Here is a 17,477-nt window from a genome sequence, read left to right as displayed (position 1 = left end):
CTGATCAAACATTTAAAAGCTCTAGTCAGTGTGTGTATGTATGTGGCGGTGTGCATGTGTGTGCGTGCATGTGTGTGCGTGGTGTTTTGGGGAGGGGAAGAGGGTTGGTACTATCTGGACATTAAGGTATAAATATTTAACAACAGTCATTTGCTAAGTTAATGGAATACAAACAACAAAGCAATTTGGACTGTCAGAGATAGGAGATGGTAAGGAACCCTGAAGAACCTTAAAAAAAACTAAGAAACCCTGAAGAACCTTAAGGAACCCTAAGGAAACCTGATTCCATACTGTTACACACTCACCTCTCCTCTGTGGAACCCAGGTTCTCAATCTCACTGGTCACTTCTGCTATCTCATTCTTCAGACGCTGGAAATTAGAGAGAGGAGGGGATTAGGACCAAACACACAGAGCATTACGCTCAGTCTGCTGTCTCATTCTTCAGACGCTGGAAATTAGAGAGAGGAGGGGATTAGGACCAAACACACAGAGCATTACGCTCAGTCTGCTGTCTCATTCTTCAGACGCTGGAAATTAGAGAGGAGGGGGTTAGGACCTAACACACAGAGCATTACACTCAGTCTGCTGTCCCAGGACAGATTGTGAGGTTCCAGAACATTCTATTTCTCCTACAGACCCATCAGTGCCCAGTCTGTGCCCACTGCTGCCACCATGCAGTCTCCCCAAAACCCTAACCAATACTGACACTAACCACTCTAATCTAATCTCAACCGGATGTGTACGTGCCTAGCAGCAGGTCTCTCTTTCTCCAAAACACTTTCTTCTTTACAAACCACATTAAAAGGGAGGAACATTGGTGAATGCCCTCCATACACATGGAGTAGGGAGCAGGACATTTGATTATTTTGGGGTTATGTTTGGGAGATTAATGGAGATATTGCCGATTCTGCCTTTTCTGACAGCTCTTCCGGAGAGGGAGGGTGGGATGGTGAAGGGCAGTCGCCAGTCAGGGCCCCATACGAGGGTGAAACAGGGTGGAGACTAGAGGTCGACCGATTAATCGGAATGGCTGATTAATTAGGGCCGATTTCAAGTTTTCATAACAATCGGAAATCGGTATTTTTGGACACCGATTTGGCCGATATTTGTTTTTACACCTTTATTTAACTAGGCAAGTCAGTTAAGAACACATTCTTACTTTCCATGATGGCCTAGGAACTGTTACGCGAATGCAGTAAGAAGCCAAGGTAATTTGCTAGCTAGCATTAAAATGTATATCTTATAAAAAACAATCAATCAATCAATCATAATCACTAGTTAACCACACATGGTTGATGATATTACGAGTTCATCTAGCGTGTCCTGCGTTGCATATAATCGATGCGGTGCGCATTCGCGAAAAAGGACTGTCGTTGCTCCAATGTGTACCTAACCATAAACATCAATGTCTTTCTTAAAATCAATACACAAGTATATATATTTTAAACCTGCATATTTAGTTAATATTGCCTGCTAACATGAATTTCTTTTAACTAGGGAAATGGTGTCACTTCTCTTGCAACAGAGTCAGGTTATATGCAGCAGTTTGGGCCGCCTGGCTCGTTGCGAACTGTGAGAATACTATTTCTTCCTAACAAAGACAGCCAACGTCGCCAAACGGGGGATGATTTAACAAAAGCGCATTTGCGAAAAAAGCCCAATCGTTGCACGACTGTACCTAACCATAAACATCAATGCCTTTCTTAAAATCAATAAACAGAAGTATATATTTTTAAACCTGCATATTTAGCTAAAAGAAATCCAGGTTAGCAGGCAATATTAACCAGGTGAAATTGTGTCACTTCTCTTGCGTTCATTGCACGCAGAGTCAGGGTATATGCAACAGTTTGGGCCGCCTGGCTCGTTGCGAACTAATTTGCCAGAATTTTACGTAATTATGACATAACATTGAAGGTTGTGCAATGTAACAGGAATATTTAGACTTATGGATACCACCCGTTAGATAAAATACGTAACGGTTCCGTATTTCACTGAAAGAATAAACGTTTTGTTTTCGAGATGATAGTTTCCGGATTTGACCATATTATTGACCTAAGGCTCGTATTTGTGTGTGTTATTATGTTATAACTAAGTCTATGATTTGATAGAGCAGTCTGACTGAGCGATGGTAGGCAGCAGCAGGCTTGTAAGCATTCATTCAAACAGCACTTTCGCGCGTTTTGCCCAGCAGCTCTTCACTGTGTTTCAAGCATTGCGCTGTTTATGACTTCAAGCCTATCAACTCCCGAGATTAGGCTGGTGTAACCGATGTGAAATGGCTAGCTAGTTAGCAGGGTGCGCGCTAATAGCGTTTCAAGCGTCACTCGCTCTGAGACTTGGAGTAGTTGTTCCCCTTGCTCTGCATGGGTAACGCTGCTTCGAGGGTGGCTGTTGTCGATGTTTTCCTGGTTCGAGCCCAGGTAGGGTCGAGGAGAGGAACGGAAGCTATACCGTTACACTGGCAATACTAAAGTGCCTATAAGAACATCCAATAGTCAAAGGTTAATGAAATACAAATCGTATAGAGAAATAGTCCTATAATTCCTATAATAACTACAACCTAAAACTTCTTACCTGGGAATATTGAAGACTCATGTTAAAAGGAACCACCAGCTTTCATATGTTCTCGTGTTCTGAGCAAGGAACTGAAACGTTAGCTTTCTTACATGGCACATATTGCACTTTTACTTTCTTCTCCAACACTGTGTTTTGCATTATTTAAACCAAATTGAGCATGTTTCATTATTTATTTGAGGCTAAATTGATTTTATTGATGTATTATATTAAGTTAAAATAAGTGTTCATTCAGTATTGTTGTAATTGTCATTATTACAATTTTTTTTATTTTTTTTTATTCGTCCAATTAATCAGTATCGGCTTTTTTGATCCTCCAATAATCGGTATCGGCATTGAAAAAACATAATCGGTCGACCTCTAGTGGAGACTGGAGGGGGAAACTACATCATGATGGCATGGGGACACACACAGCTAATAAAGAGAGTGTGATATTTCTCATCCTCCTGTGTTGTCATCACAGCCAGCCAGGCCAGGGGATGCTAGAGTGTCACAAGGACCATGTTACTGAGAATGACCAGGGTCACCAGACACACCACAGAGGTCACCAGTGCTTTGCACTCTTGGTAAGACTAGCCTGGATAAATAAAGGTCAATGAAAAGAAAGACACCATGGAGAGGCAACGTTACATTTTAGTGCAAGAAATACATGTATTAATTAACCTCCCTGCCTTGATATGAGCTTCATTGACTGACACAGTAGATGAAGGGTGGATGAAGGACTCTGCTTGTCTCATGGGAACTTAGCTAACCCCATTCTGGCTGGGTGTGTGAGGAGTGACACCAAATGAAATGATCTAGTCATTTTACATCTTAACGTTCTTCCAAGACGTGGGTTCAAATAGTATTTGTCTTTCAAATTCCTTGCTCAATCAAACACTCCTAGTATTTGAAATAAAACAAATCCTATTTGACCCAGGTCTGACTTTTCTTGCCCTATTAATCTACTGTTAGTCCCCCTACTGGTCACACTCCCAGTCAACCACTAAATAGTACACATACAACTAGCTAGGCTCCATCTCAAGATAGTCAGGTTACTAAAGGGGATCCTGCACTTTGTGGGGGGAAATGCCACATTCTTCATGGGTCATACTATCTGGAGGATATATTCAGTCTCTTTGCAGTGCGGGGCATCTGGAGGATTAAGGCAGGGGTAGAGCTAACTGGCAAGTCAAGTCAATATTTCATCAAAAAGCAGAGGAGAGGACAGACAGAGCCTGCAGAGGGCCTGCTGGGGCAACAGAAAAAGGGTTGAGAAGCATCCTCCCTATACCCCCAAGACCTCCCCCCCACACCCCTCCCTACACCCCAAGACCTCCCCCCTACACCCCTAGACCCCCCCCCCCCCCCCCACCCACACACACCCAAGACCTCCACCCTTCCACCCCTCCAAAGCAGGGCTGCGTTCAGCAGGGCACAACGTTGAGGAACGCTCAGATAGAAATATTCTGATGTAGAAGAACCATGCCTCTCTGACTGGAGAATGTGGTATGTTTCACATGACAGGGATGGAGCACTGGGGGTGATGAATTAACAGGTTTGGAAGGGAGAGACAAATCCTACCAACAGACTTCTACTGTACTTTAGACAACTAAGGATCAGTGTGTGTCTGGAACACATTATGATACTGGAAGATGCTTTGATACTGATGTAACCCTCAATACATCTTAACACAACTCTCTCCTCCCCACACACACACCTCTCTTCCTCCCCACACACACACCTCTCTCCTCCTCCCCACACACACCTCTCTCTTCCTCCCCACACACACCTCTCTCTTCCTCTCCACACACACCTCTCTCCTCCTCTCCACACACACCTCTCTCCTCCTCCTCTACCCACACCTCTCTCCTCCTCCTCTACCCACACCTCTCTCCTCCTCCTCTCCCCACACCTCTCTCCTCCTCCTCTCCCCACACCTCTCTCCTCCTCCCCACACACACCTCTCTCCTCCTCCCCACACACACCTCTCTCCTCCTCCCCACACACACCTCTCTCCTCCTCCCCACACACACCTCTCTCCTCCTCCCCACACACACCTCTCTCCTCCTCCCCACACACACCTCTCTCCTCCTCCCCACACACACCTCACTCTTCCTCCCCACACACACCTCTCTCCTCATCTCCACACACACCTCTCTCCTCCTCCCCACACACACCTCTCTCCTCCTCCCCACACACACCTCACTCTTCCTCACCACACACACCTCTCTCCTCCTCCCCACACACACCTCTCTCCTCCTCCTCTCCCCACACCTCTCTCCTCCTCCTCTCCCCACACCTCTCTCCTCCTCCCCACACACACCTCTCTCCTCCTCCCCACACACACCTCTCTCCTCCTCCCCACACACACCTCTCTCCTCCTCCCCACACACACCTCTCTCCTCCTCCCCACACACACCTCTCTCCTCCTCCCCACACACACCTCTCTCCTGCTCTCCACACACACCTCTCTCCTCCTCCCCACACACACCTCTCTCCTCCTCCCCACACACACCTCTCTCCTCCTCCCCACACACACCTCTCTCCTCCTCCCCACACACACCTCTCTCCTCCTCCCCACACACACCTCTCTCCTCCTCCCCACACACACCTCTCTCCTCCTCCCCACACACACCTCTCTCCTCCTCCCCACACACACCTCTCTCCTCCTCCCCACACACACCTCTCTCTTCCTCCCCACACACACCTCACTCTTCCTCACCACACACACCTCTCTCCTCCTCCCCACACAGACCTCTCTCCTCCTCCCCACACAGACCTCTCTCCTCCTCTCCACACACACCTCTCTCCTCCTCCCCACACACACCTCTCCTCCTCCCCACACACACCTCTCTCTTCCTCCCCACACACACCTCTCCTCCTCCCCACACACACCTCTCTCCTCCTCCCCACACACACCTCTCTCCTCCTCCCCACACACACCTCTCTCCTCCTCCCCACACACACCTCTCTCCTCCTCCCCACACACACCTCTCTCCTCCTCCCCACACACACCTCTCTCCTCCTCCCCACACACACCTCTCTCCTCCTCCCCACACACACCTCACTCTTCCTCACCACACACACCTCTCTCCTCCTCCCCACACACACCTCTCTCCTCATCTCCACACACACCTCTCTCCTCCTCCCCACACACACCTCTCTCCTCCTCCTCTACCCACACCTCTCTCCTCCTCCTCTCCCCACACCTCTCTCCTCCTCCTCTCCCCACACCTCTCTCCTCCTCCTCTCCCCACACCTCTCTCCTCCTCCTCTCCCCACACCTCTCTCCTCCTCCCCACACACACCTCTCTCCTCCTCCCCACACACACCTCTCTCCTCCTCCCCACACACACCTCTCTCCTCCTCCCCACACACACCTCTCTCCTCCTCCCCACACACACCTCTCTCCTCCTCCCCACACACACCTCACTCTTCCTCCCCACACACACCTCTCTCCTCATCTCCACACACACCTCTCTCCTCCTCCCCACACACACCTCTCTCCTCCTCCCCACACACACCTCACTCTTCCTCACCACACACACCTCTCTCCTCCTCCCCACACACACCTCTCTCCTCCTCCCCACACACACCTCTCTCCTCCTCCTCTCCCCACACCTCTCTCCTCCTCCCCACACACACCTCTCTCCTCCTCCCCACACACACCTCTCTCCTCCTCCCCACACACACCTCTCTCCTCCTCCCCACACACACCTCTCTCCTCCTCCCCACACACACCTCTCTCCTCCTCCCCACACACACCTCTCTCCTGCTCTCCACACACACCTCTCTCCTCCTCCCCACACACACCTCTCTCCTCCTCCCCACACACACACCTCTCTCCTCCTCCCCACACACACACCTCTCTCCTCCTCCCCACACACACCTCTCTCCTCCTCCCCACACACACCTCTCTCCTCCTCCCCACACACACCTCTCTCCTCCTCCCCACACACACCTCTCTCCTCCTCCCCACACACACCTCTCTCCTCCTCCCCACACACACCTCTCTCCTCCTCCCCACACACACCTCTCTCCTCCTCCCCACACACACACCTCTCTCCTCCTCTCCCCACACACACACCTCTCTCCTCCTCTCCCCACACACACACCTCTCTCCTCCTCCCCACACACACACACCTCTCTCCTCCTCCCCACACACACCTCTCTCCTCCTCCCCACACACACCCCTCTCTCCTCCTCCCCACACACACACCTCTCTCCTCCTCCCCACACACACCTCTCTCCTCCTCCCCACACACACCTCTCTCTTCCTCCCCACACACACCTCTCTCTTCCTCCCCACACACACCTCTCTCTTCCTCCCCACACACACCTCACTCTTCCTCCCCACACACACCTCTCTCCTCCTCCCCACACACATCTCTCTCCTCATCTCCACACACACCTCTCTCCTCCTCCCCACACACACCTCTCTCCTCCTCCCCACACACACCTCACTCCTCCTCACCACACACACCTCTCTCCTCCTCCCCACACACACCTCTCTCCTCATCTCCACACACACCTCTCTCCTCCTCCCCACACACACCTCTCTCCTCCTCCCCACACACACCTCTCTCCTCCTCCCCACACACACCTCTCTCCTCCTCCTCTCCCCACACCTCTCTCCTCCTCCTCTCCCCACACCTCTCTCCTCCTCCCCACACACACCTCTCTCCTCCTCCCCACACACACCTCTCTCCTCCTCCCCACACACACCTCTCTCCTCCTCCCCACACACACCTCTCTCCTCCTCCCCACACACACCTCTCTCCTCCTCCCCACACACACCTCTCTCCTCCTCCCCACACACACCTCTCTCCTCCTCCCCACACACACCTCTCTCCTCCTCCCCACACACACCTCTCTCCCTTCCCCACACACACCTCTCTCCTCCTCCCCACACACACACCTCTCTCCTCCTCCCCACACACACACCTCTCTCCTCCTCCCCACACACACACCTCTCTCCTCCTCCCCACACACACACACACCTCTCTCCTCCTCCCCACACACACACACCTCTCTCCTCCTCCCCACACACACACACCTCTCTCCTCCTCCCCACACACACACACCTCTCTCCTCCTCCCCACACACACACCTCTCTCCTCCTCTCCCCACACACACACCTCTCTCCTCCTCCCCACACACACATCTCTCTCCTCCTCCCCACACACACACACCTCTCTCCTCCTCTCCACACACACACCTCTCTCCTCCTCTCCCCACACACACACCTCTCTCCTCCTCTCCACACACACATCTCTCTCCTCCTCCCCACACACACACACACCTCTCTCCTCCTCCCCACACACACACCTCTCTCCTCCTCTCCACACACACACATCTCTCTCCTCCTCCCCACACACACACACACCTCTCTCCTCCTCTCCCCACACACACACCTCTCTCCTCCTCCCCACACACACACACCTCTCTCCTCCTCTCCACACACACATCTCTCTCCTCCTCCCCACACACACACACACCTCTCTCCTCCTCTCCCCACACACACACCTCTCTCCTCCTCCCCACACACACACCTCTCTCCTCCTCCCCACACACACATCTCTCTCCTCCTCCCCACACACACACACACCTCTCTCCTCCTCTCCCCACACACACACCTCTCTCCTCCTCCCCACACACACACCTCTCTCCTCCTCTCCACACACACATCTCTCTCCTCCTCCCCACACACACACACACCTCTCTCCTCCTCTCCCCACACACACACCTCTCTCCTCCTCTCCACACACACATCTCTCTCCTCCTCCCCACACACACACACATCTCTCTCCTCCTCCCCACACACACACCTCTCTCCTCCTCTCCACACACACCTCTCTCCTCCTCTCCCCACACACACACCTCTCTCCTCCTCTCCACACACACATCTCTCTCCTCCTCCCCACACACACACACACCTCTCTCCTCCTCTCCACACACACACCTCTCTCCTCCTCTCCACACACACACCTCTCTCCTCCTCTCCACACACAGCGTACCTGAATGTCTTCCATCAGCTCCTGCTTGCGTCTGCGGATGTTTTCCAGCTCATGCTGCTCCTCAGGGGTAAGGTCGTCTGGCACTGTGGGGACAGAGAGAGAGAGAGGTTAGGTTTGGGTTATCCCAAAAACCTCACAGAACACACCTTCCTGGGCCCTATCGTTCTCACTGTAGCCTACCTGTTCCCTTAGGCAGGGTAATGAGACTAAACTATCAACAAGAGATGGAAGGCTCTGAGTCGGGTCTGGGAGCCTAGAGAGAAAGAACGAGGAGAAAGAGAGACAGAGAGAGAAGGAAATAACTAGAGGAGGGTGAGAGGTCTGTTTGGGAAGTAAGACAATCGGTAACTGACAAAAACACTGAAAGCTAAGAAGAAGATATGGTTTCCTGCACATCCTGGCCTTAGCTTACATTAGAAGCCAGTCAGGGGGAGAACACTCCAAGAGAAAGACTTGAGGTTTCCCAGCAGTACAGAGCAGCCTGCATGAAGCCTACTGCCCCACCATGTTCACAAACACTCCAAGAGAAAGACTTGAGGTTTCCCAGCAGTACAGAGCAGCCTGCAGGAAGCCTACTGCCCCACCATGTTAACAAACACTCCAAGAGAAAGACTTGAGGTTTCCCAGCAGTACAGAGCAGCCTGCAGGAAGCATACTGCCCCACCATGTTAACAAACACTCCAAGAGAAAGACTTGAGGTTTCCCAGCAGTACAGAGCAGCCTGCAGGAAACCTACTGCCCCACCATGTTAACAAACACTCCAAGAGAAAGACTTGAGGTTTCCCAGCAGTACAGAGCAGCCTGCAGGAAACCTACTGCCCCACCATGTTAACAACCACTCCAAGAGAAAGACTTGAGGTTTCCCAGCAGTACAGAGCAGCCTGCAGGAAACCTACTGCCCCACCATGTTAACAAACACTCCAAGAGAAAGACTTGAGGTTTCCCAGCAGTACAGAGCAGCCTGCAGGAAGCCTACTGCCCCACCATGTTTACAAACACTCCAAGAGAAAGACTTGAGGTTTCCCAGCAGTACAGAGCAGCCTGCAGGAAGCCTACTGCCCCACCATGTTAACAAACACTCCAAGAGAAAGACTTGAGGTTTCCCAGCAGTACAGAGCAGCCTGCAGGAAGCCTACTGTCCCACCATGTTAACAAACACTCCAAGAGAAAGACTTGAGGTTTCCCAGCAGTACAGAGCAGCCTGCAGGAAGCCTACTGCCCCACCATGTTAACAAACACTCCAAGAGAAAGACTTGAGGTTTCCCAGCAGTACAGAGCAGCCTGCAGGAAGCCTACTGTCCCACCATGTTAACAAACACTCCAAGAGAAAGACTTGAGGTTTCCCAGCAGTACAGAGCAGCCTGCAGTAAGCCTACTGTCCCACCATGTTAACAAACACTCCAAGAGAAAGATTTGAGGTTTCCCAGCAGTACAGAGCAGCCTGCAGGAAGCCTACTGCCCCACCATGTTAACAAACACTCCAAGAGAAACACTCCAAGAGAAAGACTTGAGGTTTCCCAGCAGTACAGAGCAGCCTGCAGGAAGCCTACTGCCCCACCATGTTAACAAACACTCCAAGAGAAAGACTTGAGGTTTCCCAGCAGTACAGAGCAGCCTGCAGGAAGCCTACTGTCCCACCATGTTAACAAACACTACAAGAGAAAGACTTGAGGTTTCCCAGCAGTACAGAGCAGCCTGCAGGAAGCCTACTGCCCCACCATGTTAACAAACACTACAAGAGAAAGACTTGAGGTTTCCCAGCAGTACAGAGCAGCCTGCAGGAAGCCTACCGTCCCACCGTGTTTACAAACACTACAAGAGAAAGACTTGAGGTTTCCCAGCAGTACAGAGCAGCCTGCAGGAAGCCTACTGCCCCACCATGTTAACAAACACTCCAAGAGAAAGACTTGAGGTTTCCCAGCAGTACAGAGCAGCCTGCAGGAAGCCTACTGCCCCACCATGTTTACAAACACTCCAAGAGAAAGACTTGAGGTTTCCCAGCAGTACAGAGCAGCCTGCAGGAAGCCTACTGCCCCACCATGTTAACAAACACTCCAAGAGAAAGACTTGAGGTTTCCCAGCAGTACAGAGCAGCCTGCAGGAAGCCTACTGCCCCACCATGTTAACAAACACTCCAAGAGAAAGACTTGAGGTTTCCCAGCAGTACAGAGCAGCCTGCAGGAAGCCTACTGTCCCACCATGTTAACAAACACTCCAAGAGAAAGACTTGAGGTTTCCCAGCAGAACAGAGCAGCCTGCAGGAAGCCTACTGTCCCACCATGTTAACAAACACTCCAAGAGAAAGACTTGAGGTTTCCCAGCAGTACAGAGCAGCCTGCAGGAAGCCTACTGTCCCACCATGTTAACAAACACTCCAAGAGAAAGATTTGAGGTTTCCCAGCAGTACAGAGCAGCCTGCAGGAAGCCTACTGCCCCACCATGTTAACAAACACTCCAAGAGAAAGACTTGAGGTTTCCCAGCAGTACAGAGCAGCCTGCAGGAAGCCTACTGTCCCACCATGTTAACAAACACTCCAAGAGAAAGACTTGAGGTTTCCCAGCAGTACAGAGCAGCCTGCAGGACGCCTACTGCCCCACCATGTTAACAAACACTCCAAGAGAAAGACTTGAGGTTTCCCAGCAGTACAGAGCAGCCTGCAGGAAGCCTACTGCCCCACCATGTTAACAAACACTCCAAGAGAAAGACTTGAGGTTTCCCAGCAGTACAGAGCAGCCTGCAGGAAGCCTACTGTCCCACCATGTTAACAAACACTCCAAGAGAAAGACTTGAGGTTTCCCAGCAGTACAGAGCAGCCTGCAGGACGCCTACTGCCCCACCATGTTAACAAACACTCCAAGAGAAAGACTTGAGGTTTCCCAGCAGTACAGAGCAGCCTGCAGGAAGCCTACTGTCCCACCATGTTAACAAACACTCCAAGAGAAAGACTTGAGGTTTCCCAGCAGTACAGAGCAGCCTGCAGGAAGCCTACTGTCCCACCATGTTAACAAACACTCCAAGAGAAAGACTTGAGGTTTCCCAGCAGTACAGAGCAGCCTGCAGGAAACCTACTGCCCCACCATGTTAACAAACACTCCAAGAGAAAGACTTGAGGTTTCCCAGCAGTACAGAGCAGCCTGCAGGAAGCCTACTGTCCCACCATGTTAACAAACACTCCAAGAGAAAGACTTGAGGTTTCCCAGCAGTACAGAGCAGCCTGCAGGAAGCCTACTGTCCCACCATGTTAACAAACACTACAAGAGAAAGACTTGAGGTTTCCCAGCATACAGAGCAGCCTGCAGGAAGCCTACTGTCCCACCATGTTAACAAACACTCCACGAGAAAGACTTGAGGTTTCCCAGCAGTACAGAGCAGCCTGCAGGAAGCCTACTGCCCCACCATGTTAACAAACACTCCAAGAGAAAGACTTGAGGTTTCCCAGCAGTACAGAGCAGCCTGCAGGAAACCTACTGCCCCACCATGTTAACAAACACTCCAAGAGAAAGACTTGAGGTTTCCCAGCAGTACAGAGCAGCCTGCAGGAAGCCTACTGCCCCACCATGTTCACAAACACTCCAAGAGAAAGACTTGAGGTTTCCCAGCAGTACAGAGCAGCCTGCAGGAAACCTACTGCCCCACCATGTTCACAAACACTCCAAGAGAAAGACTTGAGGTTTCCCAGCAGTACAGAGCAGCCTGCAGGAAGCCTACTGTCCCACCATGTTAACAAACACTCCAAGAGAAAGACTTGAGGTTTCCCAGCAGTACAGAGCAGCCTGCAGGAAGCCTACTGCCCCACCATGTTAACAAACACTCCAAGAGAAAGACTTGAGGTTTCCCAGCAGTACAGAGCAGCCTGCAGGAAGCCTACTGTCCCACCATGTTAACAAACACTACAAGAGAAAGACTTGAGGTTTCCCAGCATACAGAGCAGCCTGCAGGAAGCCTACTGTCCCACCATGTTAACAAACACTCCAAGAGAAAGACTTGAGGTTTCCCAGCAGTACAGAGCAGCCTGCAGGAAGCCTACTGCCCCACCATGTTAACAAACACTCCACGAGAAAGACTTGAGGTTTCCCAGCAGTACAGAGCAGCCTGCAGGAAGCCTACTGTCCCACCATGTTAACAAACACTCCAAGAGAAAGACTTGAGGTTTCCCAGCAGTACAGAGCAGCCTGCAGGAAGCCTACTGTCCCACCATGTTAACAAACACTCCAAGAGAAAGACTTGAGGTTTCCCAGCAGTACAGAGCAGCCTGCAGGAAGCCTACTGTCCCACCATGTTAACAAACACTCCACGAGAAAGACTTGAGGTTTCCCAGCAGTACAGAGCAGCCTGCAGGAAGCCTACTGCCCCACCATGTTAACAAACACTCCAAGAGAAAGACTTGAGGTTTCCCAGCAGTACAGAGCAGCCTGCAGGAAGCCTACTGTCCCACCATGTTAACAAACACTCCAAGAGAAAGACTTGAGGTTTCCCAGCAGTACAGAGCAGCCTGCAGGAAGCCTACTGTCCCACCATGTTAACAAACACTCCAAGAGAAAGACTTGAGGTTTCCCAGCAGTACAGAGCAGCCTGCAGGAAGCCTACTGCCCCACCATGTTAACAAACACTCCAAGAGAAAGACTTGAGGTTTCCCAGCAGTACAGAGCAGCCTGCAGGAAGCCTACTGTCCCACCATGTTAACAAACACTCCAAGAGAAAGACTTGAGGTTTCCCAGCAGTACAGAGCAGCCTGCAGGAAGCCTACTGCCCCACCATGTTAACAAACACTCCAAGAGAAAGACTTGAGGTTTCCCAGCAGTACAGAGCAGCCTGCAGGAAGCCTACTGTCCCACCATGTTAACAAACACTCCAAGAGAAAGACTTGAGGTTTCCCAGCAGTACAGAGCAGCCTGCAGGAAGCCTACTGTCCCACCATGTTAACAAACACTCCAAGAGAAAGACTTGAGGTTTCCCAGCAGTACAGAGCAGCCTGCAGGAAGCCTACTGCCCCACCATGTTAACAAACACTCCAAGAGAAACACTCCAAGAGAAAGACTTGAGGTTTCCCAGCAGTACAGAGCAGCCTGCAGGAAGCCTACTGCCCCACCATGTTAACAAACACTCCAAGAGAAAGACTTGAGGTTTCCCAGCAGTACAGAGCAGCCTGCAGGAAGCCTACTGCCCCACCATGTTAACAAACACTCCAAGAGAAAGACTTGAGGTTTCCCAGCAGTACAGAGCAGCCTGCAGGAAACCTACTGCCCCACCATGTTAACAAACACTCCAAGAGAAAGACTTGAGGTTTCCCAGCAGTACAGAGCAGCCTGCAGGAAGCCTACTGTCCCACCATGTTAACAAACACTCCAAGAGAAAGACTTGAGGTTTCCCAGCAGTACAGAGCAGCCTGCAGGAAACCTACTGCCCCACCATGTTAACAAACACTCCAAGAGAAAGACTTGAGGTTTCCCAGCAGTACAGAGCAGCCTGCAGGAAACCTACTGCCCCACCATGTTAACAACCACTCCAAGAGAAAGACTTGAGGTTTCCCAGCAGTACAGAGCAGCCTGCAGGAAACCTACTGCCCCACCATGTTAACAAACACTCCAAGAGAAAGACTTGAGGTTTCCCAGCAGTACAGAGCAGCCTGCAGGAAGCCTACTGCCCCACCATGTTTACAAACACTCCAAGAGAAAGACTTGAGGTTTCCCAGCAGTACAGAGCAGCCTGCAGGAAGCCTACTGCCCCACCATGTTAACAAACACTCCAAGAGAAAGACTTGAGGTTTCCCAGCAGTACAGAGCAGCCTGCAGGAAGCCTACTGTCCCACCATGTTAACAAACACTCCAAGAGAAAGACTTGAGGTTTCCCAGCAGTACAGAGCAGCCTGCAGGAAGCCTACTGTCCCACCATGTTAACAAACACTCCAAGAGAAAGATTTGAGGTTTCCCAGCAGTACAGAGCAGCCTGCAGGAAGCCTACTGCCCCACCATGTTAACAAACACTCCAAGAGAAAGACTTGAGGTTTCCCAGCAGTACAGAGCAGCCTGCAGGAAGCCTACTGTCCCACCATGTTAACAAACACTCCAAGAGAAAGATTTGAGGTTTCCCAGCAGTACAGAGCAGCCTGCAGGAAGCCTACTGCCCCACCATGTTAACAAACACTCCAAGAGAAAGACTTGAGGTTTCCCAGCAGTACAGAGCAGCCTGCAGGAAGCCTACTGCCCCACCATGTTAACAAACACTCCAAGAGAAAGACTTGAGGTTTCCCAGCAGTACAGAGCAGCCTGCAGGAAGCCTACTGTCCCACCATGTTAACAAACACTCCAAGAACAGTCAAGTCCACAGCACATCACAGCGAAGCAATAAGACAGTATTTCCCCAGATTCATTTACAAGTGGGTTGTAAAGGCCGCCCTACAACACCACCGAGGGCCCAAAATGAAATCAATTGAAGCCAAATGATTTTAGAGACACGGGGGAAGAAACCACGCCGCCTCACGTGTGACATCACATCCACCACCAACACCACAAAGGGCAACAAACAGGATCAAAGGTTCTGTAATGGTCTGTGACTCCTCCAGGTCACACTAGACATGCTCTATACTGCACTCTGGGGGATCATATCCTCTGGTATGTGTGTACCAGCTCAGTCCAAGTCAAATACAAGCCCAGGCCAGCAGTGCCAGGCCAGCAGTGCCAGGCCAGCAGTGCCAGGCCAGCAGTGCCAGGCCAGCAGTGTCAGGCCAGCAGTGTCAGGCCAGCAGTGTCAGGCCAGCAGTGCCAGGCCAGCAGTGCCAGGCCAGCAGTGTCAGGCCAGCAGTGTCAGGCCAGCAGTGCCAGGCCAGCAGTGTCAGGCCAGCAGTGCCAGGCCAGCAGTGTCAGGCCAGCAGTGCCAGGCCAGCAGTGCCAGACCAGCAGTGTCAGGCCAGCAGTGTCAGGCCAGCAGTGCCAGGCCAGCAGTGTCAGGCCAGCAGTGTCAGGCCAGCAGTGTCAGGCCAGCAGTGCCAGGCCAGCAGTGCCAGGCCAGCAGTGTCAGGCCAGCAGTGCCAGGCCAGCAGTGTCAGGCCAGCAGTGCCAGGCCAGCAGTGCCAGGCCAGCAGTGCCAGGCCAGCAGTGTCAGGCCAGCAGTGCAGGCCAGCAGTGTCAGGCCAGCAGTGCCAGGCCAGCAGTGCCAGGCCAGCAGTGCCAGGCCAGCAGTGCCAGGCCAGCAGTGCCAGGCCAGCAGTGCCAGGTCAGCAGTGCCAGGTCAGCAGTGCCAGGCCAGCAGTGCCAGGCCAGCAGTGCCAGGCCAGCAGTGTCAGGCCAGCAGTGCCAGAGCAGCAGTGCCAGGTCAGCAGTGTCAGGCCAGCAGTGTCAGGCCAGCAGTAGCGTGGCATATCTCAAAGCACTGTCACTGCCTATACGGTTATTATTAGCTTCCCCCGGGCCAAGGACTGAGGGAGGAGCAAGCTGTCCTGAATGATTGGGCTGCTCTATGTGTGTGTGTGTGTGTGTGTGTGTGTGTGTGTGTGTGTGTGTGTGTGTGTGTGTGTGTGTGTGTGTGTGTGTGTGTGTGTGTGTGTGTGTCAGGGCCATTGAAAGTCAAGGAGAGAGTCATGTCTATACAGCACTAACCAAAGGTGACACCATTCACAACACAACAACAGGACCCTGTAACAGAGGATTCTGAACCCATCTGAGACCCAGACACTGACTCAGCCCAGCTCAAATCATTTCATACATGTTGAGACAACACACTTTCCTCAACAATCCATCATCCATGTCTGAGTCTCTCAAACCCAATGGATCAACTTCCTATTGAAACGCAGACGATAAGGTGCTCCCTGTACCCGCGGCCTCTCTCTATGGGGGTGTGAACAGCACCCGCTGGTGACCCCTCTCCTGCATCAACACCCAGGAGATCATAAGCTGGAGGTTCATAGGTCAAAGATCAGGGGCTGTGGTTGACCCCGGTGGGGCTCACTAGAACACTAACAAGCCCAGGACCAGAGAGGGATTTAGACTCTCAAAGTATCCATGACAACCACCTGCTTGCTTGCTTTCTTTCTTTCTTTCTTTCTGTCTTTCTGTCTTTCTGTCTGTCTGTCTGTCTGTCTGTCTGTCTGTCTGTCTGTCTGTCTGTCTGTCTGTCTGTCACCTGCCAAGGCTAAGACATTGACCATGTCTGTTAGACACACAGCTAAATAAATACTAGAATGGCCTTTTATTTCTTTATGCAGGCAGTCAGAATCTCCTTGAGACGAAGAATGTTTTTGATACCTGGCCTTACATACTGTACACACACCGCACACACACACCGCACACACACACTGCTGCTGCTGATAGGCCTGGTAGGAATCCTATCCAATAGGGCAGATTTTATCCTATCAATAGGGCCTCATCTTCCATGGATTGTCCAAGTGAATGTCACGCTGAGTAAAGCCACAGCAGTGCTGTGTGCTTAACAGACACAACAGGAAATGAAGTCCTCATCCTGACAGAGAAGTCATACTGGGTGGAGGCATCTGGGGAAACAACATACACAACCATCCACTGCATTCCTGTCTTGACTGGTAGGGACAGTTAGAAGAACACCACAAGACCCAGAGAGAGAACAAATTAGAGAGAGAGAGAGAGATAGAGAGATATAGAGACAGAGACAGAGAGCGAGAGATCGAGAGAGACCAAGGCATCCCTTAACTATGGCCTTCCTCCTATAACCCTATAGCTATCCTCTTCCCCAGACATGTAGATGGCAGGCTATTCAGGGCCGTAGCAGAAACACAGCCCCTAGCTGCAGGTCAAACACTCTGCTTCACATCACAAAACCACATGAGGGAGTAGTCCGTTCTTGTTGTGACATCAGTGCCATGTCACACTCACTTCCCTTCTCGGAATATAAGCAGGTGTCCCCAATGGCACCCTATAGCCTTTATAGTGCA

At 51.6% G+C, this 17,477-nt stretch overlaps 1 protein-coding gene across 4 annotated transcripts in view; it reads right to left on the bottom strand.

The window, feature by feature from the left end:
* cyth1a (cytohesin 1a) overlaps window positions 1-17,477 on the bottom strand; it is a 121,768-nt gene that overhangs the window by 33,701 nt on the left and 70,590 nt on the right. For all 4 annotated transcript variants that reach the window (XM_055898578.1, XM_055898576.1, XM_055898577.1 and 1 more), the window contains exons 2-3: window positions 8,575-8,657; window positions 306-370 (exon numbers count right to left, since the gene is read on the bottom strand). In XM_055898578.1, the coding sequence (XP_055754553.1) occupies window positions 306-370; window positions 8,575-8,657 (148 nt within the window). The remainder of the gene's footprint in view (window positions 1-305; window positions 371-8,574; window positions 8,658-17,477) is intronic.

The sequence above is a fragment of the Salvelinus fontinalis genome, chromosome 34 (assembly GCF_029448725.1).
Source record: "Salvelinus fontinalis isolate EN_2023a chromosome 34, ASM2944872v1, whole genome shotgun sequence".
In the NCBI taxonomy this organism is placed as follows: Eukaryota; Metazoa; Chordata; class Actinopteri; order Salmoniformes; family Salmonidae; genus Salvelinus; species Salvelinus fontinalis.
This window is presented reverse-complemented; position numbering and strand designations above follow the sequence as displayed.